A 27981-nucleotide genomic window follows, 5' to 3' on the forward strand; every position below is an offset into this window, starting at 1 on the left:
CACTTTACCGTCGTCCCCTGGATGGGTAACCAAGGAGACCACAGGCACCAGAGGCAGCCACAGCGGAGCCGGGGAGAAGTAGCAGCCTGTGCCTCCTCCCGAGCAGGGACAAAGGCAGTGGTGGAAACTGCAGCCCGATGCATCCCCAAGGAGATGCTCACCGGGACAGACTGGAGCACAGGTCCTTTCACCTCTGTGCTTGGAGACGAGCTTGAGTGCTGGGGAAAGGCGGGTGCTTTTCACAGCACACAGCTAGCAAGGACAGTTAACTCCATCCTGATTTTCCCCAGTACTGTGTGTACCGTTTTTATTAATTAGGAAACAAAGAGCCATCTCAGCGTGCCTCGGAGCAGTTTAACTTTTAAATTATAACATGTTGTCTCATTTTGCACGTGCAAGTCTTTAGAAAAGGGTAACCTCTGGGCATGGATACTGGCACAGCATCTGTCTGTGTGCATAAGCCCTAATGAGTGCTGGGGCTCAGACATCTCTGCAGCAGAAGGACAAGGAGAGCCCCGGAGCTCTGCTGACCTGGAGTTAGCTCTTGAGTATCTTTGCAGGATCAGAGTGGGAGGGTGTGATTTACCTATCTTAAAGATTAAAGAGAAAAATTACCTTGATCAGAGTCTTAAGAAACTTTCTTTAATCATTATATATTAAGAAAACTATTAACCTTTGTCAGTGCTTGCTCTTACTTAAGAAACACTCTGAGGCATGGGCAAGCTACAGTTAGAGATTGCAGAGCAATGCAGGGATACCTGGGCCAGGAAACAAAAGCTCCTTTGGGTAGAAACCACCCATAGTTCACATAGTGAGACCTAGCATACTAAGATCATAACATTAAACACCATAACAATACTTAAGGGCCTGTGTATGCCACAATCTGAAAGTGCAGATGTACTGAAGTCTGGCTTTCCTCTGCTCGTTTTGCTTAGTAGTGTGTTTGCAGCTCACAGGAGGTGAAGCCAAAGCAATGTGTCCCACCGCTTGGGTAAACTGTTTTCCACTGACTGCCTGCTTCCATGATACAAGCTCAAAGGTGTCAGGCTTAGTTTGACTTCTCCTAATGTAGGATATGCAAGCCTCTGGTGTAGGTACTTCCCATCTAATAGGGATGGTGATCCCATGGTGCCTACCCTGCCATTGACAGCCACAGCACCCCCAAGTGGGTGTTACAGAGAGTGGGCCTAATCCTGGTGATCAGCACAGGGTAGCTATCTGCATCATGTTTTCTTACATTTAGGAAAAGGGGCCCTTTTCAGAAAAGGACTTAAGCTCGCACTTCAGACTTGTAGAAAGAATATTTTATTCTAAGAGCCAGATCTTAAGTGTGTGTAGATCAGAGTAGCTCCATCCATTTTGAGAGGATCCAGCTCCTGACGGTTTGACTCAAGCTCTAAAAGTGCTGACAGTCTTGCTCTCTCCACACATCAGTATCCTGCTTCTGAGAGATGTCCATGGTTCACACGTACATATATAAATGTGTGTTTTGTGCGTTCCCTAACTGTGATAAAACAAAAGTGTGCCAGTCACACATTCCTGCTGAGACATTGCGTGCCATGTGTGTTCAGCTTCCAGACGCACGAATCGATGCGTGACACTCTGATTTAGCTGTCTGGCACTCTGACTTTGGGAGAAATATGAAATTGCTATGTGGAGTTGCACTTCTCTCACGCACCAGTACTTTTGCCTCCTCCTTCTCCTCTGAGGCCACACACACACACAGTGCCAGTCAGACTAAAAGCATCTCAGTGGTGCAGGGTGATCTTTATTTCCCACAATCTGGAGGAATAAAACACACCAAGATTTCTGAGGGCTATGAAAACATATCAGAATGTCTCAAGGCCAATGGGACATGAACTACAGCTGGAGAAGATGTATGGCCAAAAGAGCAAACCCGCCCAGTCAGTTCCTGCCCCTGTTTTACACAGCAGTGGAGATGTCACCAAACTGTCATAAGTTGGGTCATTTGTACTAGTCTCAGTTTTGTTCTGTAATCAATGCCAGACTAATTTTTTTCCTCTTTAAAATTTTATTTTTATTTTTTAATAAGGGCAACTGAAGCCTTTTCTGGTGCTGTATTGTGTACTGCCTTTTAAATGTTTTCTGTCTTCTGTACCTGAAAATATTTCCCTGTTTTCTAGGAATTAACTACATTATTAATTTAGCAATGTTGTCTGCAGTGGCAGTGTGGTTTTGCTCTTTACAGTTATTAAAATGAAGGACCATCAACACCATTAGACACAAAGGGCCTGAATTGCATACTGTTTATACAAGGACTTTAATTTTAAGGCTCTTCTAATCTTCATGTGAGCCAGTTTGATTTTTTGAATGCTACAGACACTTTTTAAACAAAGTCTGCTTTTCTTTCTTTGTGGAGGGAATTTTATAATTGGGCAGCCACCAGTCTTAAGAGTGTCCCTTTGAATGAAATGTCCTTTGATAAGAGCTGTGCTATTTCTGAACACGTTCCCTGAGCTATTGTGCACTTCTTACAAAAAATCAAAACCTATTTGGAGTGTGAGGTTGACCATAAACCAAACTGATTTTAAACTGCTCGGGGTCATGGAAGAGAATTTGGCTTTTCTTTTTTAAAACATGGTAGGTGATTTCTCTCTGTGTGGGCAGCTCTGCTTCCCTGTGACCTGTGCTTACAAGACCATAAGGTGAGAGGCTGAAGCTCTGGTCTGGTTTTCCAAGAGATATGTGGATGAAGGTATTTAGGGATTTTTAAGCTGGGATTTTCAGACCCATGGGATTTAGATACCAGCTGCTCATCATGGCAGAGAGAGAGTAGATATCTGAGTGTCTTCAGCAGCTCTGGAAATCTGTGTCTCTGTGGCAGACCATTTCAGACTGGACAACAAAAAGAAGGAGAGACACTCTTGTCTGGATACTGTGTAGAACCTGGAGTAAGATGCTGCACTGCAGCAGATGCCCAGAGGCTGCCCTAGTACCCTCAATGAGGCTCATGTTTTTAACTCCTGTCTGGACCTTCTGGTGGGTCTCACTGCCCTGAGAAGGGTGTTGCGTATGAACATAAGACAAGAGGGCATGGTCTTAAACTCTGCCAGGGGAGGTTTAGGGTGGATATTAGGAAGAAATTCTTTACAGAGAGGGTAATCAGGCATTGGAATGGACTGCCCAGGGAGGTGGTGGATTCTCCATCCCTGGAGGTTTTTAAGATAAGACTCCATGTGGCACTTAGTGCCATGGTCTAGTAACCACAGCGGTGGAGGATCAAGGGTTGGACTTGATGATTTCGGAGGTCCCTTCCAACCCAGCTGATTCTATGATTCTGTGTAGATCGATTGAAGTGGGGAAAGTGTTGGATTGAGAAGGTTAAACTCCTTGAACTGAGCAAAGCAGTGAGGCCCCTTGGCAGGAGACTCATTCCATGCATGTCACATGCTCTGGGGAGGCTGGGATGTATTGGTGCTGGAAGTGTAACTGCAGTGGGATGTTGTACCTGACAACCCCTTTACAGGGCATGCCAAATTTGTGACTATCCAAAGACAGGTGAGATAAATCCTGCCCAGGGGACTGTTTTTGAAAAGTCAGCATCCTTGTTTGCGCAGCATTTTTTGAATGGATGTAGACCAGAAGACTAGAGACATGATTAGCTTAACTCCACAGCAGCCTACATGATCTATGCAGCGCATTAATCTATTCCCAGTGCATACGGTCTGTGATCTTTTGAAACAAACCAAGCTGCTTCTGAAGCAATTGCTTTCAAAAGCCTCCATTAAAAATTCACTGCTAATTGCACATAATTAGCAGAGATTGGAGGAACGGGTGCAAGATCCACTGGAATCACTAGCAGTCTGTTATCTTGAACCTTTCAATCATTTTAAAATCAAATTTATTACTCTCTTGAACTTAAGCCTGTCGAGAGGATACTATAGGTAAGAACTGTAAGCAAAGGCAGGTGTACATTTTTGGGTTGAGTTTTTTTACAGCCTAACAAGTAAACAACTGAAAAGTGCTATTTTTGTTTGATCTACTGATTGCCATTTTCAGCCCCACACAATTAGGTGACTGGAAGAGCAATAAGGCCAGAGCAGATTTCAACATGCAACTATTATTAGGAAAGGCATTGATAGTGTAGAGGTAAAGAATTGGGGTGGAAGTCAGTGAATACCTATTATATACAATAGACAATATATACTACGTACTATATAAGTACTTATAATACTATATAAGCTTTAGTCATCTGCTTTTCTGTAGGGGGTATATGTGGTTTCTACATAGGTATATCCTTGTTTATTTGGACATATGTCTACATACTCATTCAGATTCATGCTTAGAGTGTCAGTACCTCAATACTTGTTACCTTTCAAAAACTGTTGCAGATGACACATCCTCTAGGATGGAGCTTGACGGTAATAATTATGTGTTTGACTTGATGGTGCTTGAGAAAATCATGAGAATGAAGGAGAGTAAGGTGCTTAGGCAATGCTTAAGTTAATCTCATGCCTTCCCATCAAGCCAAGCAGTACACTAAGGAGCTATTCACAACAGAGGAAGGAAAAGATGCAGTTCAAGATGGGAAGAGTCCTGCTGTCTCTTCTTTTCTGGTACAAAGGTATGTACTTTGCCTCCTGAGAGGCACTTTCAGATATGTCTCTTTGTGTTTCTTGTTTCATCCAAGCTTTCGTCTTCCAGGGGCTACGGGGTACAGAGCAAGCTCTCTTTACATTCTCATGGAAGCATAATAATTTGGGGAAAGGCAAAATGTGAAGGAGATGTGTAATTTATGTACATGAGTGAGCAGTGTTCTTACAGCTCTATGAATATTCAATAGCAAAACTCTGTTTCACAAAATAATTGCAGTATAAAAAAATTGCCATATAATTTGTCAAAATATGAATTTGCAAAGAAAATTGTAGTGCAGCTGAGCCAGTGTGTAAATAATAACGCTGATTTGAAAAATGAGGTACAGCAAAACATGAAAGACTGGTCCTTCGTTAATCAAAACTCTTGATTAATCAAAAGCTGATCATTTTCTCTAGCAGCAAGAGATTGCTGATGAAGATTGGCTTTTTTTTTAAAGGCCATTTCAGGTATTTTGGCCTGGGAGAGACTTCCAAAGGCACTTTCAGAAGAAAATGCAATCATAAGTCAAGAAAACGGGAAAGGTATTTATCAATTTTGAGGCTTTCTCAAATTTACTTTGCAGGAAGGCAGCAATGAAAGCAGGTAAGCAGGAGCTAGAAGAAGCCAGAAAATTCAGGGTCACAATCTCCTTCCATTTTAATTAACCCAGCAGTATAGAACAGGGACATAATTTTCTGGGTTGTGTTTAAATTTCTGGCTTCATCCAAGCCAATGGCAAAGCTGCTATTATCTTAAACAAGGCTGAGGGTTGCACTTGGTAAGTGCTCAGCAGTATCTACCAACATTAACATGTGAATCAAGTGTGATCTGTCAGAGTGAGGAGATTAATCAGACAGTCCAGCTTTTCCCCCATGTATGTTGAATTCTCATTGTTTTGATTTGTCTAGCTCTTTTCTATCTTTCTGTGTTTCCACTTAATACTTTGATCTACAAATTTTCATGGGTAGGAAAGTAAATGTTACTCAACTAGCCATGCCTTCATTTCATCCTGTTATGTTTGGCTGTACCCCACTCTGTCTAATTAATAGGTCTTCCTTTTAATCTTACAGCAAATATTTGTATGTTCTCCTCATACTTTATCTCTCCTCTCTCCTTTGTTTTACTTGGGAAAGTTACTGATGCCTAAGCCTCTTGGAAGACTGTTTTTATCCAGACTCCAGCATTTTTTTCCCTTTGGGTGGCATAACTGCAATTAGTCCTTGGAATGAGTTCATACCTTACTCTGAATCCCAGACACAGCTTGCTTTTTATAGACACCTACACATCAGGATATTTTTGGAGAGCCTGCAGTGAAAAATAACTTGCAGGATCACTTTCAAGGCATCACTCCTTTGATATTTAATTTATTTTCTTAATTTACTATGTTACTTAATTTACTGTTTTTCTTTGTTTCATGGCCTAAGTGTCCTCCTCTGGATAAAAAGAGAGCAGTGACCCTTTGCCTAGGTCCCCCTCACAGTCCTGCCTTTCCCTCTCACCACGAAGGTGCTGCTAGGTCAGTCCTCCGAGCTACGTGCACTGATGTCACGATAAGCTGCTTAGCTTATTTTCTCTGGCAAAGCAAGTGGCTTAGAGGAGCTCCCCCAGCTCCTGCGGCTCGGCTGGGCTTGTGTTTGCCGGGGACACCGCAGAAGCAGCAGCAGCAGCAGCAGCAGCAGCATATGGTGCAGCAGGCGGGCTCCTGCCGGGAGAGCCGCAGCAGCTGCTGAGCCCCCTCCATATGGTGAGGGAGAGCACCCCGAGCCCCGGATTGACATGAATGTGCTTTTAGCACATTGAATGTGACATGCCTGCACCGCATTACTCTGTCCGTGCTCCCTGCACGTTGAGGAATAAGCAGATCTCAGCAGTTTGAGTGGATTTCTTTTTTCCCGTTTTTTTTTTTGTAGCTTTGGAAAAAAAACAACAAACCAACCCAAAACCAAAATTAAAGGCTCAAACCCGCCTTTGGATGATGGTAAATAACATCTTTAGTGCTGCCCTTTGGCATAATCAGTGCATCTAGTGAAATTACTATGCAGGCAATGTTCTGCGTAGCTCTAAGCAGGAAGGAGCAAACGCGACAGTAAGATCAGAAATTGGCAAAAGTTTTCAAAGGAACACTTTGGGAAAAAAAGATAATTGTACATCTCTTAAGAAGAAAAGGGGGACAGGTTGATTTTTTTTCCACTTATTTAATCTTTTTCCAGATATTTTCACAACATAAAAGACCAGCAGGCGTTAAAGAGAAATTAATATTAATTAAATACTAATAATTATCATTATTTAAATATGGCTTTTATCGTGTTCAGATAACTAGTAAATATTAAATGTCATGTCATGACTAGGTTTCGCGAATGAAGATTTAGGAAGGCTCTATCCACATTTGTTACAGGCACGCTGGTGGCTTATGAGGCCAATACAAGATAGAAATATTAAATGACACACAGTACAAATGAATAAAAATGGAAACCAAATAAAAATAACTCAAGTAAAGAAAATTGAATGGAAATTAAAATAATAAAACCATGAAAAATCCTCACAAAATGAAGGAGGAAAAGAACAGCTGAGTTAAAGCCTGAGAGAAAAGCTTAACACAAAGTATGAGACCTTCTCCCCCCCTCTGCAGGCTGACACTGATGCTGTTCCTCTTGCCCTCATTTTCTGACTCTGACCGTGCCTGCCAGTGATCAGCAGAGGTCAGTCCTCGCAGGCTGATGTGTGCCGGGGCGTTGGTGCCCTCTTGGGTGGTGCTGAGGCCAGAATATCATCTACGGGGGAAACAGGCTCAGCATTTTGGCCACTGTGGCTTTAGGTGGTCGGCATCCCTGGACGGGCACCCAGCCTGACTCCCAGTGTCTTTTGGTGGACACAGATCTGCATACGCCCTAGGGGTCTCTGTCTGCTAGCATAGCTCCCAAGGACCTTTTAAACCCCACGCTTTTTAGAAACAGAGATACTGTTTGCTCAACACGAGGTCCCATTGAGGCTGCTTAGCATAACCATGGAAAAAGCCCTGGGGGAAATCAACAAAAGCAATCACCAAGCAACTGGACAGGGGGGCTACTCTTGCCAAGGGGACCTGGGGACAGCCACAGCTGCAGCAGGGGTCCCTGGGGCCCTTGCCTGTGGCGCATTTGGGAAAACACCACAGATACGGCAGCTTCCCTAAATGCACCTTGTTACCAAGGCTCTGCAACCTGATGTGAGTCACCTCACTCGCCTGGCACGATTTTCAGGGCTGGTATGTAAAAATAGCCTGGGTTAATAATATAGCAACCCACAAACTAGCACCCAATGAGCACAGACCACCGATTGCTTTTTTCAGTGTCTCAACCCTCTGTGTTGCTTTACAGGCTGTGTTACCTAACTCTGCTTCCTGATGATGTCTAATGTGGTGCTCAGGGAAAAGAGGGCTTTGCAATGGTGTGCTTTTCAGAAAGCATGGATAAAAACAGTGCCATTCAGTCCAGCTATATCTTTTGTTTCTGTGACATCTTTGTTGGGGCTCCAGTCATATTTTTCTGAGTTTTGAGCTGTTTTCCCTTTCCCTGCCCCATGACCCACAGGTGCAGAAGGGAAGCAGGTGACTATGCAGCAGGAACCACAGTGCCCAGAAAGCACTGCTGCACCATGGAGGGGACTGCTCTCCACTGGGAGGAAAGTCATTTTACTCATCTCTCCAAGACTTTAAACTGAGATGTTGCTTGCAGAGATGAGAGACAACATTAACTATTTTCCAGCTGAAGCTTCTAGGACACCTAAATTATAAAGTAAATAAATAATTAAACTTTTCCACATACTTTTCCTACAATAATCAAGTTTATGTGAACTTATTCCAGTAAGTTGAGTGACTGACATTTATTCTGTGTTATAGTTTATTTCTCTGTTTTTATATTTTTTATGTGCTTTCTCATGCTTGTACATTTGTCATTAATTCTAAACACACTAAAAGAGGACTTGGTATTGTGGCATTATGGTCAGGATAGTGAATATGATTTCTCAGAGTTACCATATCAAAATGTGCTTAGCCTTTGGCAGTGTTACTTCTGTCCACACTTATCTTCCTCCTTTCTTACTTTTGTTTAGCCACATTATTAATGATTACAAATTTTCTGAGACATACCTTTTCCTGTCCTTAAAATGCCAGCAGCTGAGTTTCCTTGCTATTTATTGCCCCTTCGTTTTCCCAGCTAACCTTAAGTTGTGGCTGCTGGTTTATCCCACTTCCACCTCAGGAAACCTGTGTCCTCCCCATCTTGGCATCCCAGGACTACCTCTGCTATCTCTTTTCTTTCTCCTGCAACCTGGACCACCCCCTAGAATATCTCTCCCCTTCATCCTGCTCAGCAGCAGGTCCTGAGTGGGGCCATCCCAGGGCCTGGGCTACAGCCCAACCTCACTGAGGTGCTCTGGCACAAAATCATCCTCTGGTTCTTGCCTAAGCCCTGGTCCCTAAATCCTGACCTGTCGGGTGGCATTTGTGCATGATAGTGTGCTGGACAAACAGCACTGCAGGGTAGGATGAAGGGACGGGAAAGGTGCATGCCTTTCCTCCCTGCCTCCCACAAACAGATAACAGTTTATTTCATTGAACTGATGGTTTGCTGAATGTCCTGGGGGGTGGGCTGTAAATAGTACTTTTTGCTTTTTAATGTTTGGGGTTTTTTTTCAGTCTTGTGCTTTTAAAACAACAGCCCCTGGCGGCTGTGCAGGACTTATGACTCTCCCATGAATTGCAGCAATTCGTTCTGTCTGACCTACAATTACCAATTATCTTTGTAACCTTCCTTGAAGGCAAACACGCTCACTATAAAAGCATGCTGGCCATCACTTTTTTTTGGGCTATTGGCAGCCAGCTTTCCTCTTCATTTCCTTTGTAGGACAGTGCCCGTCACAGCTGTAAACACACCAATATATCAATTACTGTGTTTTCTGGCCAACTGCAGGCAAGGACATTTTTCTTTTCCTTTTCTCTCCCAGCACCAGGGGTTATCAGGCCACGCTGCCCAGGCAGGATGTTTGGCCATCTGCTGCTGCACTTACCCCAAGCCAAGCCAAGCTTGTCACTCCCCTGTGCCATGGTTCGATGGCTGCGCCACTTGTGGGAGCAAGCCCTTAGCAATTAACCTCTTCTGACTCAAAAAGACAAAGCTGAACTCCTGTTTGAGATAATTAAATCAGTGAGTTATGCAGTGAGGGGTGGTGATCCCCAGCCCAACGGGGACAACCAGAGGGGCAGCACATCGGCACCTGTGCCCTGGCACTGGCTTTGCACCCTGTGTGTTGTGGGACTGACCCAATACAACATTGCCTTGAAAGAAGGCCTTTTGTGCTTGAAATTTACACCCTTGCTTGATTTGCAGTGCTGTCCCCTGGCAGATGAGGCTAAAAACCCTAGAAGCCACTCTTGTAGCTCAGGAGCAGGCATCTCTGGCTGAGTGCAGCCATCACTGGCTGAGTGCAGCCACCCAAGGGATGCTGGGGTGACCTGTGAGGAGGATTCATTTCTGGTGGTTGAATTGGTGCTATCGTACACCCACCCACCTGAAAACTGTTCCTTTTTTCCCTGTTGAATTTCCAGTTCCATGTGTCAATGACATATCAAATTTTGATCTTGGCTCTCAAAGGGAGGTACTCAGGAGACCTATGGAAGGGCTCAGCATGGTCCCACAGCAATACCCTACATCAGTCCTGGTAATCGACATCCCCTTTTCCCACACAGTGCACAAGAGTAGGCTTCACCACAATACAGTCATCTTCATGGAACATAATTTTCTTAGGTTAGTGGCTGGACTTGATGATTTTAGAGGTCTTTTCCAACCCCTTTGCCAGGCCAAAGTGCATTAAACCACCATAAGGAAAACCCAAACCAACACACAGAAGTTTTTGCACAAAAATCAGTCTTCTAAAGGTGAAAATGAAGAAACACATAGCAAGCACACATCTCTAAATGAAACTTAAGTGCCTGCAGATGGAAGAAGTCAAGCCTGGAGCCCTGTGAGCTCAGACAGTTGCTGGGCAGTGGGGACACATGAGGGCTGTGCTGGCTGGGGAGTCAGGCTCCCAGATTTCAGGGTAAGGAAGCTGCCCTCGCAGCTGGTGCTCCTGGAGCAGGAGCACTGGCTGGAGGGGCAGGAGACACACCTGCTCTCCTGGTTGTCATGGCCCTGGTGCCAGTGCCACTGCAGAATGGGCATCAAACAGAGCACCAAGCAGGCAGGAGAGGCACTACATTTCTTTTATTGGCAAAGGTGGTACAGTTTTGATAAGTGATAAAGTCCTGGTTTGTATTGTATTGGCAAACAGCGTTAACTTAAACCACCTTTATGCTGGTTTAAGTCAAATTCCTTTGCCCTGTGTGGCACAGCACAGAGGTGACCTTGGGCTTACACCTCTGCCTTGGTTTTCTCATTGCACAGTGAAGTGACAGGGTTTGACTGGGTAACATCTGTGCTGGGAAAGGTGTAGTGCAGTGTTGTGAGTGGCCCTCAACCTACGCTTTACGAGAGGCCAGATCCAGAGATGTGCAGCCTCGTTTTCCTGCTGAGCTTGTTGGGGTCTGGGTGCCCCCTGCCTCCCTCTTGGGTCTGACTATAAGCCATATCTTTTTATTGCAGACCAATGTTTACTTCTTCTGCCAGGGCCAGTGCCTTGGGTTAATGTTGTAAGTTCCTGATGCCAGAAATGCTGCTGAAGCACAGGAAACCATCTCTGTTGTTAGAGAAAGGAATTTTTTAAAACTTCTTTATCATTTTGTTCTTGGCTGTCTTTCTTTCAGACTCTTGATACATTTAGGCTCAGTGTCACACCCAAGGAGCAGTTGCATTTCAGTAATAAACAGAGCTTTGTATATAGTTTATATTTCAGCTGATTATAATTGCTCTGTGTTTGTGAGTATTTTGAGAGGAAACTTGCTATAGAAACGTGAGATGTAAATTCCCAGCATTAGCTGGAGCTTCCTAGACTCAGCAAAGCGACAGTGTATGAATGAATAAATCATAACTAGAATTCAGTGAATAATTCAGAGTCTAATTCATTTGGTGAAAAGACCTCTTTCCGTATTCACAAACCCTCTGTGGCAGGTTTCTCATGGCTTCTGTATGCAAGTTTTTACCTGCTCAACAGCTTGTTCCTTGGTGGCTTGCAGATGCCCTACTGGCTTCGAAAAAGTGATGTTCGACATTTGACTTGTGTTGATGAGTTACCAGCAGTCATGGGACTATTTTTTTTTTAATTATTTTCATAGATGTCTGGGAACTATCCTGCCAGTCCAAATGCTGTTAACACAGTCTGCTTTGGACTTCACTGTGAAGCAAGGAGAACCTTTTCAGTAAGGAAAGTGCTCATAAAAAAGCCATTGCTCAGTAAGAGGCAAGAGATAAAACAGGTCAGATGTTACAAAAATAGTGTCTCTTCCTCTACAGCCACAACGACGGGTTTTCCCTAAGAAAGAAAAAAAGGGTGTCCTGTCTGTAAAATGGATTAGGAAGACCTGTTTACATTACATTTTTCTCCATCCCATCCAGAGTGAGTGGTCTCAGACCAAGCACCTTGTAGAGTGTCCCATCTCCTCCAAAGGCACTTATCACTTGCAGTAGTGCCAGGATGGGATTTCACCCTTGGAGTTCATCAGCTTTCACATTTTAAGGAGAAAACGTGACAGGGAAACTAGAGCAGGAAGGCATAAAAAATGGATGTGGGCAAAATCAGCTATAAAGCAGAGACCAAGTGGGCTGGCATGAGTTTTTCCTCAGGGTAATTCAGGTGTGTCTGATCAGAAAGAGGAGATGCCAAAGACATCAGAGAGAAAACCCACAGACATGGACACAGGCAGTGCCCTGCTCCTGCCCATATTCTCTTACCTTCCCCTGGCAATCAGCTTGGGGAAAACTTGGTAGATTCGTCAGTCCTTCCTTTATTTATTTGTCCCTAGCTCAGGAGGAAATTGTATTTTGTAAAGTTTGCTTGCAGCATCTTTGTTTCTAATCTGTCTCTCTCTTCTTCTCTCCACGCCCACTGCCCAGCTGCAATGGCCCTCTCCCCAGGAGAGGTAAGTGTCTCTGGCTTGTTTGGCTGCCAGGTAAATGCTGGGGCTCTGACACGGCCTAGCTCTGGTGCCTTGGGCCAGAAGTAGGGGTGGCACCTGGCGCAGGCACATGCTCTGACTTCTGAATCCAAGGGATCCAAGCCATCCCATGTTTCATGCTAGGCTGTCTCAGAGAAGGTGCAGCCGGCTGGGCAGGCATGAGCATCTGTCTCAGGTTCAGAACTCAGACTTAGCTTCATGTTGCTGTTGCTGATTACTATGTTGATTTATTGCTGGTTTTTTACCTTCCCTTTAGGATGAGAGACTGGAGCTGTGGCACAGCAAGGCTTGCAAATGTGATTGCCAAGGAGGACCTAACTCGGTGTGGTCCAGTGGGACTAACAGCTTGGAGTGCATGCCAGGTAATGGACCAGTGTGCTTTTAGCCATATTTGCCTGGTGATCTCCAGCAGTTTCCCCTCCTGCACTCACCATTGCAGAGGAGGCATGTTTTGGCAGTACTTTTTCCAAATCCAGCTACTGTGAGGCTGGGGGAGCTGCACCGGTGTGAGGTGAGGGGGTGACCCTGCACCGTCAGGCAGAGGCAGCCACCATTCCTGGGTCTTGGGAGGTCACTGAGGGTGGCCCATCCTGGCCAGTGCTCCCTACTGGAACCTATGCCTGGCATGCCAGCCTGGTCCTACCTCATATTTTCTTACTGTTTAACCTTAGCAGTGTACAATTCTCCATTTGAAGTCTTGCTACAGCCTGGTACCACCCTGCTGTCATTTGCACCAAGCAATCACAGAATCACAACATGGTTTGGATTGGAAGGGACCATTGAAGATCATCTACTTCCAATACCTCCCCTCTCCCATCCCCTTTATTGATAGTGACATCTTCCACTAGACCAGGTTGCTCAAAGCCCCATCCAACCTGGACTTGAACACTTCCAGGGATGGGGCATTCACAGCTTCTCTGGACAACCTGTCCCAGTGGATCATCATCTGCACAGTAAAAAAGTTCTGCTTTATGTCCAATCTAAACCCATCCTCTTCCTGTTTAAAACCCTTGCCTTTTGAGAGGCAAGGGAAGGGAAGGAGACGTGGCAGGTTTGGTTGATCTGTCCATGGCAGATATGTGAGGAGGAGGGCTAGGTTTCCCGGCAAGGCCAGGTGTGATGGGTGCTCTCACACCTTAGCATTATGCAGCTGAGTAATGAAGGCTTCCTTGACTGATAAAGGCTGTTCTCCTGAATGATGAATATTGCCACTGTAACTCTGCTCTCCCTAGGCAGGGGCTTTGCACTCCCCTTGCCTGGTCCAGCCCAGCCAACATGGTATGGCCTGGTGTCCCTGCTGCCTGATGATGGTTTGCAGAGCAGCCTCTGGCATGGCCGAGGGGAGCAGATGCTTCCCAAACACCGCTCAAGTCCCCTCTGGATTGGCTGATTTGGCCAGGCAGGCATCAGGCACCTGTTTTGGTGGGTCCCTGTGCGTGGTACAAACGGACTCACCAGAAGGTGACCTGCTAATTGCATTATGGTTGTGTGGTCTGCAGATTAGTGTTGCTAAAAGTGAAGTTGGGTGGTGTTTGAGATAAGTAAACACAAGGGGTCACCCCAGCCCAGCCACCTCTTGCACAAGGGGAGCAAGGCTTTTAACGTGGTGAAAAAGCATGATGTTTCCATGCCTCAAGGAAGGCGGGAGGGTGGCTATATGTTTTCATGGGAAAAAACATGTTAATGAGGTACCGACTGAGCAAGATATGTTAATGAGATATTGATGCATACAGTATTGACCTAGTGGAGCTTGCTAATGAGACATCGACCACATGGCTGCAGTGCTGGGGAGTTGCACTGGGGAGGCCACGGTCATACCGGGTTCTGGGCCCCCACTGAGGCACTCCACGTGTAGGTCATTTTTAACACGAGGCACCATGCTGGTTGGTCAGGCACAGCTAAGGCAAGGAAACGTCCTACCCACAAGGGAAGCTGCACAGAGCTTTGCTTGCTCCTTCACTGCTGAGACCCATAAAACAAACTATGCTAAACTGGAGAAAGGTACAGAGTAACCTTTGGGGGCTCCACAGGCTGTAAAATTAGAAAATACTACCTGTGATATAGATGTTTGCCTAGGCAATCCCCATGTGACCCTTGTGAGCACCTTCATTCTGTGTATCTTGATACGCAGTGATAACCTGATTGTATAAAAAATGATCATAACAAAAATCCCCACAACTAGGTCCAGTTAGCATGCAGGTGCTCAGCATCACCAAAGTCCTGCATTTCAGAGCCCTGTGTGGTGACCCACACAGAAAGTTTTAATGACGAATGAGTATTTCTTTCTCCAGTATTTTTGCAGCCTGCAGGAGTCATGTTGAATTCGTCACTGTTGCCAAAGACAGCTGTGGGGGCATGATTGGTAGCCTGGAGACCTGAAGTCAAAATCTCAGATGGAGATCCCTGAGCCTTCAGTAGAGTCATGTATTACACCTCACTGGCACCAGAGCATCTGCAGGTTTTCCACAAGGCAAGACCATCTCCAGACACAAAGATGGTCCCCATAGCAGAGAATGCAGAAGACCCAAGGGTGCTTGTGAAGCAAGCTTGATGATCAGAGCTTGCTCAGAAATTTTGCCATTCAAGTAAATCAAGACAGTGAATGGAGGGGCAGAAGGAGGTAAAACCCAGCAAGTAAAGCAGTGCCTGACATTTCTCAAGGACCAGGCAGAGGCAGACAGCCTGGAGGCTGGATCCAGGTTGATGGATCCAGTCTGGTTTTTCTTCCACATGCCTTTCAAGAAGGAGATTCATACTACAACATCTGAATGAAACCTTTCCCCCCAAAATGTTTCAGGTAGAACAGGTTTAGTAAGTTTGAGAGAGAAAGAAGAGTTAGAAATTAAAACAAGAGTTAGAAATGAAGATACTATGGCCCCTGTGCAGGCTGTGGTCTGGGATTAAGAGCATCCTAGTCAGGGAGGAGAGGGAGTAGTGAAACCACAGGAGGTGTTGACAATGTGTGTGAAAACACACCCAGGAAACAGCCAGTCATGTCACTTAAGGTGTTTTTTTCCCCTTTTCTGCAGAGTGTCCCTACCACAAGCCCCTGGGTTTTGAGTCTGGTTCTGTCACCCCAGACCAGATAAGTTGCTCCAACCCTGAGCAGTACACGGGTTGGTACTCCTCCTGGACAGCCAACAAGGCCCGCCTCAATGGCCAAGGCTTTGGGTGAGTTCCAAAATGCCTCTCTGAGGGGCTCCAGGGGCAGAGGGTGTGGGGTGCTGGGGGAACCCTGGCAGTGTGGGGCAGGAGGGTCTGCCTGGAAGGGCAGTGGTAGAGGACATAGCAGGGCTGGTGTTGTCCCCCAGGTGTGCGTGGCTTTCCAAGTACCAGGACACTGCACAGTGGCTGCAGATCGACCTGAAGGAGGTGAAGGTGATTTCAGGGATCCTCACACAAGGTCGCTGTGATGCCGATGAGTGGATGACCAAGTACAGCATTCAGTACCGCACCGACGAAAACCTCAACTGGGTTTACTACAAGGACCAGACCGGGAATAATCGGGTCAGTGCAATTTGCTCTTTGGCCACTGGTGGAGAGGTGGCATGTTTGGTGACATGAAGGCATCATTTCTCAGTGGGAGGTGCCCCAAAATGGGGGTCCTGTGGCAGCAGCAGGGTGGATGGGTCTCAGTGCTCACTCCGCGTCTGGGGGCAGCACAGAGAGGGGCCATTTCCTCTGTGGTGAAAGTGAGTGCCATCCTGACCAGGGCAAAATAATTTTTTTGTGATTTCTAATGATGATAGTGGAGTCCAGATTAAGCTCAAGGGTATTAGTTGGCATTGCAGAGGAGGGAGCACCTCCATGATAAACCCACTTTCTCAGCTGTGGCTATACAACCCCAGCCCTGCTTGGGCACTGAGAAATGGGGGCCCCTTTTGCCGTAAGTCTAGAGCTAGTGCACAATGACAATGCAGAAAAAACCCCGAGACAAGATCTGTAACTAGTTATGTCACAGCCCACTGAACTGTTCTCACACTGCACTTCTTACTGGCTGGTTTGAAGTGAAAAATTGCACTGAGGAAACCTTACAATGATGCCTGTGCAGCCCAGCTGGGCTGGGGGATGCCACAGCTGCTGCCTCCTAGGCATCCTCAGTGTCCATCTGTGGGGATGGCCCTGTCCTAGCATGGGAGGCTCTGGTGGCTTTGCTGAAGTATCAGTTCCTGCAGCCTTGGGGAGATGCTGTGCTGAGCTTTCCCCAAAAAACAGGTCATAGCAGCAGGTGATGCAACATGCTGGCCAAGCAATGAGGAAAGGACACTCAGATACATTTTTTGTCTGTATTGGCATATGAGACAACCCAGCTCCTAACTGCAAAGAGCCAAATTTTACCATGCTCACTCCAAACATGTGGTGCCTTGCTGCAGGAAGGCAAGTGAGAGAGGATGGGGTGAGATTAAGTCTGGCCTAACCACAAAAAGTGCAGAAACAATGGGAGAAAGTGACTTACTCAGAAAACCGAATCAGCATGACAAAAATGGTCTGGCTATTTTTGATGTCTTTTGTTTTGAGGGTGGAGGGGGAGGGAACCTCCTCCTCATCTATTCTGCACAGGCACCCCAGACTCATGGGACAGAATTTCCAGTCCCCTAACCACCTACCCACACCTCCCTTCACAGGTTTTCTATGGCAACTCAGACCGCTCCTCTTCAGTGCAGAACCTGCTGCGGCCGCCCATCGTGGCCCGCTACATCCGCCTCATCCCGCTGGGCTGGCACGTGCGCATCGCCATCCGCATGGAGCTCCTGGAGTGCCTGGGCAAGTGTGGCTGAGTGCTGTCTCCTGAGGTGGACGTGGAGGTGTCTGCCCATGCAGCTGCCCTGCCTCACCACTGCCACAGCTGCAGCCACAGTCCTGCGGTGTAAATGCCCAGCCTGCAAAGGGAAGAGCTATCTTGAATAAAACATGGCTCCATACCATGCCTGGTCATTCAGCTGATGGGCGTTTCTGGGCACACACTGGGAAAGGCGGGAGGGATCAGGGCTTTGATCCCGTGAGATATGGTGCTTCTGGCCCTGGGTGTTAGGTTGGGGAAATCATCATCACAGCCTGCTGTGAAGGCCAGAGTAAATGCAGATGGGGTCCAAAGGCAGGGCTTGGGTTCTTTTCAGGACGGCAGGTCTATGCCTGATTATTTGTCCGGGAGCCCAGCCCTCCCCCACTGACCCACCAGGACCAGGGAGGGTTCTCATAGGACAGACATGTCACCCTGCTTTTCCTCATGCCAATCTCTGCCATCCCTGAGACAGGATTGGGGCCAGATCTGGCCTGTCCCCAGTATGAGGGCCCCCACCTGGATCTCACACTCTCAAACCACCTCATGTCTTCTTATATCAGCAACCTTCTGGCCTGAGCTGCTGTGGCTGGTTTTGGAGCAGGCATCAGTGCCTTGAGAATGAGATGGCCAAACCCTCTGTGTATCCTGTCTGGTTTTGCACTAACACATCTCAGGGGCCCCAGGGCATTTTGCTCTCTGTGGATGTTTGGGCACAGACATAGGGACTGCCTCTTATTAACTGTTTGATCTCCATGGCCTGATTGCCAGTGAGTGTTTAGCATCTGAGGAATCTGGAGGCTCTGATGATCGACCCATGTCCCTGGGGTGACAACTTGGTTACTATGGCTCGTGTCCCTGCCCAGCACAGGAACTCAACACAGCTTAGATACGAACTACAGCCCCACAGCTCCCATGTGGGAGGGTTGTAGGGAGCTCTGGAGTGACAGCTTTGGTTTGCCTTCCCACGCACCTGTAACACAAACCTGGCAGGCACCAGAGGCCTTTTTCCTGTTTTCTAACAACCTGGACTGTCTCAGCAAAGAGAGAAGAGTCATGAAGACAACTGCACTGTGGCAGGCCATCTGCCTCTCCTCTCCTTATCCCTGTGGGCAGAGAGGTGAATGTGTGCAGGGCAGGAGTTGAGATGTGACTAAAACCAAATGAGATGTGACTAAAAACATGAGAAAAGCCTTGGAATGGCTGTGCAATTCATCACATTCATTTGTGAGAGCAGATGTTTCTGCCTTGTTTTTTCCTGTATATAGACACAAATAATATCTGTCAGGAAAATAAGGTCTTCTGGTGAGTCTGAAAGCTGCTCCATTAAATAGAAGTCTACAGAGATGTAGAAAAGACAAATTCCCATCTGCTGAGATGATTGCTATTATACACCATTACTCCATAGCTTCACCCCAACCCCCCATTTGTGGATAGGAATTTTGCTTATCCACAAATTGGTCTAGGGATACTTTTTCCTAGTAAGAAATCACTGTGTGGTTTTCTAATGCTAAACAGTCAAGGCAAGCTCTACTGAGAAGGTCCATTGAGCTTGAGGCATGTCCTTCATGCAGCCAAGCTGTGGGACCACCATGGTGTAACAGCCTCCCCAGGGACACTGACGAACAGCAACAGGGAGACAAGGGCTCTCCACCAGCTGTCATAGCTCTTGTGTTAACAACACCAACACTGAGAGCTGAAGTGTTTCCGGGCCCTGGACACAGCTGCCATCATGTTAATACACAGCTGTGTCTGCCCTAAAAGCAGCACAGGCAGCTCTGCTCCATGTCCTGGTGGATGGTGATAGGGAGGAGGAGGCTTGGTGCTGCTGTTCCACAGCACGACTGAGGTGCAGGGGGTGGGGATGGAAGGGCGAAAGGATGGACTGGGCACCAGCCAGTGAATATTTATATCACCCAAAGCAGTTAAGCTTGACTGTAGCTAGTCAAAGCCTTGCTGTGACTGGACTCTGAAGAGCTACACACAGTCCAGGGTTTTTCAAGTTGTCTGATTTAGGAAATGCACCCTATGGCAAGGTGCAGGAGGTCCTGTGAAATTTGGAAGAGCTCGCAGGCTTAATGCACAGCCTGAATGGATGGACCACACACCATTATACACCAAGGAACCTCACTAAATTATGTATCTTCACATGACCGATCCTATATGTAGGATATAATAAAACCTTAGAGGAAGAAAGTACTGTCTAGGTAGAAAAGACCTGTGCTATCACTCTTTGAGCCTCCCACTTCAAAGAAATCACTAGATCTTTTTTCTAGATTGCAATGTCCAGTGACAAATAAGGTGGAACTAACAGGCATAACAGTGCATTTCACAGTTCATTTGCTTCTTGCCTTGCCCTGTCCTTTGCCTGCAGTTCACTTTTCCAAGCTTTCATGGGGAAGAGTCTTACTTCTGGCTTTCAACTAAATGGTTCCTGCTAAAGCAGGAGTTTCTGTTCTGATCCTTGCTGTGCAGCTCACTTGCTAATTGACCTCTGGAAATTCACTTAACCTCTGCCTCATATAAAAAGAAGGTTGCTGAGAGGCTTAATTAATTAAGTGGTCCTAAAGTGCTTTTAGAATTGCATTTGACTTCCACCTCTGCATAAATTCAGCATGTTGGAGCAACAGTGTGACTGAGGGCATTATGAAAGTGGGACAGAACCAGCCAGAGTAAAATTACATAAATACACAAGCTTTTTCTCATAAACATAGGATCTCAGAATGGTTTAGGTTGGAAGAAACCTTAAGGATCATCTAGCTCTAATTTCCCTGCCGTGGGAAGGGATGCCTTTCCCTAGACCAGGTTTCTCAGAGCCCCACCCAGTCCGGCCTTGAACACCTCCAGGGAGGGGCATCCACGACTTCTCTGGGTAACCTGTTCCAGTGCCTCACTGCCCACATGGTAAAGAATTTCTTCCTAATATCTAATCCAAACTTACCTCCTTCTGTTTAAGGCTGTTTCCCCTTGTCCTATCACTACACGCTCTTGTGAAAAGTCCCTCTTCAGCTCCCTTGTAGCTCACTTTATGTACTGGAAGGCACTATAAGGTCTTCCTTCTCTTTCCCAGGCCCCAAGTCTCTCAGCCTGTCTTCACAGGAGAGGTGTGCCAGCCTTGTGATCAGCTTAGTGGCTCTCCTCTGGACTTGCTCCAAGTCCACGTCTTTCTTGTGCTGGGGGCCCCAGAGCTGGATGCAGCACTCTAGATGGGGTCTCATAAGAGTGAAGTAAAAGGGGAAGAATCACTTCCCTCACCCTGCTGACCACGCTGCTTTCAATGCAGCCCAGGACATAACTGGCCTTCTGGGCTGCCAGCGCTCATTGTCGGCTCACGCTGAAATTTTCATCCACCAGCAGCCCCCAGTCCTTCTCCTCAGAGTTGCTCATGATCTGTTCCTCCCCCAACCTGTATTTGTCTTAGGACTGCCCCGACCCAGGTGCAGGACCTTGCACTTGGCCTTATTAGATTTCATGTTTGCACCAGCCCACCTCTCAAGCCTGTCCAGGTCCCTCTGGATGGCATCCCTTCCCCACAGTGTGTCAACCGCACAACGTGGCTTAGTGTCGTTTGGCAAACTTGCTGAGGGTGCACTCAATCCCACTGTCTACGTTGCTGACAAGGATGTTAAACAATCATGCAGGTCTTTACTTGTAGATGTAGGGAGACCAATGCATGGCTTTGCAATTGCACAAAACACAAGGGGTTTGAAATAGGAAGCAGGACCAAGAGCTGCCTTCATATTCATGACCTGAATTTTTAGCATGGCATGCTTAGAGAGAAGTGAGGGAACTGTGCTGAGAAATCAAACTTGCCCAGTTTAAGCTATGTGAGCAGAGACTACCTTAGGCCTCCAATCCAGCCACATCATATATAAGTCAATAGCCCCGTGCGGAAATTATCCCTTCATTTCCACCCAGAGAAAAATGCCAATGCCCACTATGGTCCCCATTCCATGGAGGACTAATGGTGACTACACTGGGGTTCCTCTTCAAGGAGGTGGCTACTCCATTTTCTGGGGCTCTGCAGGGGGTACAGAAAAGGGGTCACTACAACGAGATCCTTGAAAGAGTAAGAGCCAAGTAAGGCTGTAAGAGTAAAGCCAAGTGTGCCCAGAGCTCTGGGCACCTCAGGGAAACAGGCATTTCAAACCCATTTCTGGCTGGGACTGTTAAAGTACTGGACTGCCTGTCCTGGTGGAAATTGAAGACATCAGTTTGGGTCAGTGGTTTCCCTCTTGGGGAGGTGATGGGCACAGCTCAGTGCAGGCACTGGGCAGCAGCCTGGCCTCACCAAGGCTGTGGTTGCTGCACAAGCCATCAGGCAGCTGTTCTGGATCTAACAGACTGCAAGTCCTGGCTTTCAGCAAATCTACTGCTGAAGATCAGAGGGAAAGATGAGAGGCCAAGGTAAAGTGGTCCCTACTCCTCTGTTGCAAATTATCCTGAAGAATGAGAGACTAGTAGAGAAATATTTAAAGTTTTTTAAAGCTGCACACAGGAACAAAAAAAAGTCATGGCCAGGACATATTAAAGAGGAACCAATCTAAACCTTATTGCTGACACCTAAATATTTGCCTAAAAGGGTCTCAGTTTACGTGTGGCCATAATGAAATTCCAACATGATACTTTTCTGCAGCAAAGGCTACTGGCTGGAAACTATCAGGGCCTTTTAATTTCTGGTAGTGCCTGCTGGGGGGGGGTTGGTGGGTTGATACTGTTTAAAAGAGGGAGCAGCAGAGATTCTGGCCCTGAAAGGAAGAAACCACCCTTGATGCCTGCAGTGAGACTACAGGAATGGTGGGCAACAAGGTGCTTCGGAAACATCACACTTGCAGACAGATACAAGCTGGCTTCTCAGAGCAGGGAGTTAGCCAGGACGTGGCAGCGATCCATCAGGCACAGGAGTCCTGGTTCTGGCCTGTTCCACTATCTGAACCAACCTATGTATATGGAGAGGTGCTCTGGAGGAGATAGGTCAGGAATAAGATCAGCTGTTGAACAATGCCAGTGTTCTAGTGCAAAATCTGCATTTTTATTAAAGACATATTTTGGAAGGCCCATTCAAAAATACATTGTGCTCAGTAAAAATTAACCATTTCCATGCTTATAATTAAGGTTACCACAGGATTTTTTTTCTCTTTTAGAATATTTACAGCAACAATAGAAATTGTACAGAAGTTAAGGATGGAATACATGCTCAAAAAAAATTTGGTAAGGTGTACCAACAACATGATACAAAGGGTTGTATACAAACACTTTACAAATGGTTTATTAACTTGCATGAAGTCATCCTTAAATATTCAACACATTTTAAAATCAATTTGTATTCCAGGATTAAAAAGGTTAACACCACAACATATCCCTTCCACAACAGAAAGCACGGTAGATTTAAAAGTTTGTGCGCTTTAGATTTCTAGTAGCTGTTAAAAAAACATCAGGGAATCTTATACATAAATTTAGAAGTTTTGAAAGCTGCCTCCTCAGTCTGCTAATTTTGGAATAGTCTGTACTGGCAGATTGTGGAAAAAAAAAAAGATTTTCCTAAACTTCATTCTTCCTTCTTTCTCTCAAATGACACAAATTTAAAATTCAGCATTTCACAGTGGAGATCTAAGCAGTCCTGGAAGTCTTTATCATATTTAACCAGATTTTAAAATGCCTGCATAGAATTTCCAACCAAATTATGGTTTCAGGGAAGATTTTAGTTTATTGTTCCATATAAACCAAAAATAATGTTACTCCTTTCAATTAGTCATATCCTTCAGTAGTACGAGTCTAAGATGTGCACTAGTAAAAAAAAAAAAAAAAAAAAAAGGAAAGTCGAGACAGTTACTTATGCTTATGCTTAAAGTTCTGCCTTGTAACTAAACAGTTAAAAGCTCTGCCGTTGGATTTACATGTCAAGAGTTTACACCAAGAGGTTCACATCCTATAGGAAAGTTGAATAGCGGCTTCCATCTTGTGCTATGAATATGCTTTAACATTGCTAATGGAAAGCTCTACGACATGGAAAGCTACTTGAGGACATGGAAAGCTACTTCACAACGCATTTCTATGCCTGTACAATTAAGATGCCACCTTGCATTTCTCAGAACTGATCCAGAGAAACCGCCCTGTGAAAACAGAGACCTGGTGGAACGAAAAACCTGGCAGGCAGCGTGTTTTGGCGGGGGCATGATGAGGTAAGGTATCTCACCCAAATGAAATGGAAAATTAAAATGAAGAAAATCCTGAGCAAGTCTAAGGATAGCTGTTTAAGTAAAACAGCAAACAGGGTGGAGTAGTAGATAAGGCCTCTAACTCCCTGAAAATCTGCACTAGAGAAACAACAAAGAACAAGGCAACTGCAATATTTGAGAACCACAAAGGGAAGGGCAAGGGAAGACTGCAAAGCAGTGCAAAGGATGGCATTGGGATTCTAGAGGGAGAGCTCAGATGGCTTGGAGGTTTCAGAAGTATTTTAGATGAAGGCCCATCAATATTTTATTACTTGGTTGCTAACAGTACCTAGAGGAAGAATCTTTTCAGATGTCTCTTCAAAAGTTGGAGTCAATAAAAAGCTCAGAACAAACAAAACCCAGCCTTGACCACATTCTGCAAGAGAGAGGAGGTAGATTGACTTGCAGAGAAGACAAGAGATGTGTAGTCACTCTTAGGCTAAGAGTCAAATTCCTTGTTCAGACTCTTGGGCCATGTGTTAAGAGTCATTTTTGCCCAGCTGCATATTTTGAGTTATGGTCTAAAAGAGCCTGAGCAGCAATATGATTTGGTGGAATGAAAGCATCCAAACATAGTGGGGCTGGTCCTCTCACACCTCTCATGCATCTTCCACTTAGTGTGTCAAAAGACAATTTTTGCATCAAACAATTGGTTGTGCACAAGGTCATAAATTTGCATCCAAGTAGAACTCAGAGCAAGTACAATTTAGACCTAATACATCAGATTTACCTATGCTGTCTTGCATGGTAGCTGTTAAGACAGTCTGCCCACAGAACAGATGACCTAACACAGTTTTTCTCCTAAAATTGGAAGAGGACCTCCTATAAAATTTGCTTTGCCTAATTTCCATGAAATTTGCTTCATGATTGCAAAATGAGAAATCTGTTTCAGTGCAAGTGATGTGCACAAGCCTTCACTTGCCTGATGAGCCTGAGCATTGATGCTGCTGTTTGATCCGTTTGAAAAAGGTGCCAACATCTAGAACTTCCAAGCTGTGTTAAATTAAAAGGGTTTACTCAAATCACACCCTTTTTAACAAAGGCCAGAAGTTAAATGGCTTTTTTCCTCATTCGCTACAAACCCAGTTAATGAATGATTAATATCATGACACCATTAGAAAGAGCTGTGTAGGGAAAGGCACCTGTTCTTAAATAGTGTCCTGATTTGAAGGTAATTTAAAAATAGTTACATAGGGCACATCACCATTCCAACCATCTTCTGTGGCACTCCTATTTCAAATGGTGGGCCTACTTACATGAACAACAGCCTAGATGCATGGTTTGTGACAGTACCCCATTGACAAATGTATTATGTATGCTAGCTTGAATGGAAAAAATATTCATTGCCACCCCACAATTTGCCGTAGATTATATATGGCTATCCTTTTCCTACTCTTTGTGTGACTGGGATGCAGATGTTCTCCCAGCTCTACTCTGACAGTGTTCAAAACATATGGAATTGATTGCATGCAGGTATTTTTGAAGCATGTCTCACCATCAAATCATTATAAGACAACAAAAAAATGAAACATGAGTGAAAACCCTAATACTTCCAGAGCATGGCTCCTCTCAGAAGTGGCTGGGTTTTGCCTTAGCTACCTAGATCACGACAGTGCTTTCAGAGCTGTATCATCTGTGTTCCCTCTTCTTGCAGGGAGGTCTACAGCACTGAATTGTTGAGAATATTTTTTTTTTTCTGTGTGAACACAGGAGTCTACTCAGCTAACAACTACAGCAGCTTCTGAAGAAAAAAAAGGTTGGTATGTAGCTTTTTAGACAAATAAGATTCATCTGATAAGAGACCTAACTGCAATGATAAGGAATGGCTAAAAGCCTACCACAGGCCACTGCTTCTTGAAGAGTCACTCCAGCCTTGTTCCCAGAAACAAGTTGGTGTGGCAGAGAGAAAGGTGACATCCTGAAAGACAATCTGAGGGTGTCTCATACATTTGGAAATTTGAAGCCTGTTTTAATATTGATCTAAAAGAACAAGTATTGGCAAACAGGGGAGTGTTTGGGGAATATTTTAGGAAGAAGAGACCAAATCTGGGACCACTGAGTTCCTGCCAAGAACTCTCCCAGTGCTCTGTCCTGGTGACCTCTCGGAGGAGCAAAGAAGCTTGGACAGCAATAAATGGAGCAAAAAGCATTAAAGAGCTCTAAGGGACTGTTCTCTGTGGTCAGGTCTGCTGAAAATAGATGTTATTCTAGGTTAATACATTTACATGGCAGTTTAAAAGGACAGCTTAGACACAAATACAATTTCAGTTAAGATGAGCTTAAGGTGCTTCTTTTTCAGTTAAAAAGAGCTCAAGAGTTATAGCAAAAACAGATAGACAAGTTTAGGCAGCTTGAGTTCTGCAAAATGACTATAATTTCTGAAACTTAGTTTCCTTTTTATTCACATCATTAATGATGCCATAAGGCAAAACAGATTGCCAAAGAACAAAATGTAGTTCAACTAAGTTTCTTTATACTAAGTAAATCTATAGAGCATGTAGCACAAGACTCATAGACCAGTGAAAAGGAAAGCTCACACTTAGAAAATAGTTTGCTCTGTAATTCTCTTCCCTTTATTAAGCCAGCAAATCTCAGTCACTATTATAAGACTCCTTTGAAAGCCCCGACAAAATTACATTAGCAATATTCTAAATATTGGGAAGTTAGACCAAGTTAAAAATACACAATTCATCCCAGCACCAGCTGGCCGAGCTGCTGGAATTTCTTTCCAACAGAAGGAAGAAAATACTACATACATTCAACACAATTTAGTATTTAACTGAAATCTACTATGGTTTGTTGAACTGGAGAAGAAAATGTAGTATGAAGTAGAAACGACTTTCTGTAACTACGGGCCACCAAATACTTGGACATTCCTTGGGTCACCTTTGAAGATTTGCTAACTACTTTAAACAGCTATATGTACAGTCAGAGATTATCCTGATTAAACTCCATAGGTACTGAGGAAAAAAATCCTTTGGAAACATTTTTCCTTGCTAGAAAGAAGAACAGCCACATACAGCTCAGTATCATCATCCCCAGCATGAAGCTCTTACCAACAATCTAAAAATCTTGCAGAGGCAAAAGGATACATATCCACAAAGCACAGAAGAGTCTACTCTGACCACTTGCTGGGAAACAGAATCATCAAGCTTGGAAGAGACCTTCAGGATCATTTAGTCCAACTGTCAACCCAGCACCACCATAATCACCTCTAATTCACATTCCAATGTGCCACATCCAGACACCTCTGGAACACTTCCAGAGCCAGTGATACCTCCCTGGTCAACTTATTCCAATGCCTAACCACTCTTTCAGTGACTTTCTTTATTTTCTAATATCTAATTTGAACCTCTCCTGGCACAAGAGAAAGCATTTCCTCTCATCCTTTCACTTGAGACATGGGAGAAGAGGCTGACCCCCACCTGGCTACAAACTCCTTTTCAGTCATTGTACAGAGTGATGAGGTCCCCCCTGAGCCTCCTCTTCTCCAGACTAAACAACCCCAGTTCCACTGCCCTAAAAGAGACATTAAAACCACACTGCTTAGAGCCCCACTCTCTCTTGGACAGCGCTTTTGTGAGGGATTTCAGTAGCATCAGGCCATTTCAAAGCAGGGCTAACCTAGCTGTGACCAAGCAGTGAATTTAATAGAGATTGTTGAAGTATGCTGCTAAACTCCAACAGTGATGACTAGTAAATATCACAATGTCTTTCCTGGATGCCCACTGAACTTAGAAAAAACCTGAATACCCTTTCATGTCTACTGTATTTTTATATGCTATATATATGATATATCAATACAGTATATATCATATATAGAGGAGATATCATATACCATATATATCTATAGAAAAATCACATGCACATTTCTTGCAGGCAATTGACAAAGAAAGAATTCTTATTTTGTAATTTTTCAAATTTACTAGACTGACTTTTAGCCCTGGACAAACCCTATATGACTTCCTTCCATTCTGTTCTTTCTTACTTATTTTTACAGTAGTGGTGCCGAATTTGCTGTGTTAGAACTTTGGTATGACTCAAGAGTACTGAACAGCATGTCCAGTTTTGCATTGTTATACAAGTAGGAAGTTCAGCTCTTACTGCCTGGCTTCTTCTGTTAACTACATCTATGGCTAAATCATCAAATTTACATTCAGGTTAATCTCTTTTGGAAAAGACAGTGTATTTGCAAGTACAAGTGTCTTACAACAACAGCATCTAGAAAACAAAGTGTGCTGCAGAGTAATGCCTACAATACTGGGCTCTCATAGCCAAGCAAGATTCATACTGTTACA

General features: G+C 45.0%; 1 protein-coding gene across 1 annotated transcript; it reads left to right on the forward strand.

Moving 5' to 3' along the window:
* Nucleotides 1-954: 954 nt before the first annotated feature.
* On the forward strand, nt 955-17602 carry RS1 (retinoschisin 1). Its single transcript, XM_008922353.2, has 7 exons — nt 955-1039; nt 4489-4585; nt 12624-12649; nt 12942-13047; nt 15715-15856; nt 15997-16192; nt 17311-17602. The coding sequence occupies exons 1-7, from the start codon at nt 974-976 to the stop codon at nt 17461-17463; spliced, it is 786 nt and encodes a 261-aa protein (XP_008920601.2). The 5' UTR covers nt 955-973; the 3' UTR covers nt 17464-17602.
* Nucleotides 17603-27981: the final 10379 nt, after the last annotated feature.

Source organism: Manacus vitellinus, unplaced genomic scaffold (assembly GCF_001715985.3).
Source record: "Manacus vitellinus isolate BGI_N305 unplaced genomic scaffold, ASM171598v3 scaffold_7_pilon, whole genome shotgun sequence".
NCBI classification, from domain to species: domain Eukaryota; kingdom Metazoa; phylum Chordata; class Aves; order Passeriformes; family Pipridae; genus Manacus; species Manacus vitellinus.

Bases quoted from the DNA above. Each gene is read 5' to 3' on its own strand.
- RS1 (XM_008922353.2), top strand. From the start codon at position 974: ATGTGTCCCACCGCTTGGGTAAACTGTTTTCCACTGACTGCCTGCTTC. The intron at 12,650-12,941 runs GTAAGTGTCTCT...CCTTCCCTTTAG, and splicing joins TGGCCCTCTCCCCAGGAGAG to GATGAGAGACTGGAGCTGTG. The intron at 15,857-15,996 runs GTGAGTTCCAAA...GTTGTCCCCCAG, and splicing joins CTCAATGGCCAAGGCTTTGG to GTGTGCGTGGCTTTCCAAGT.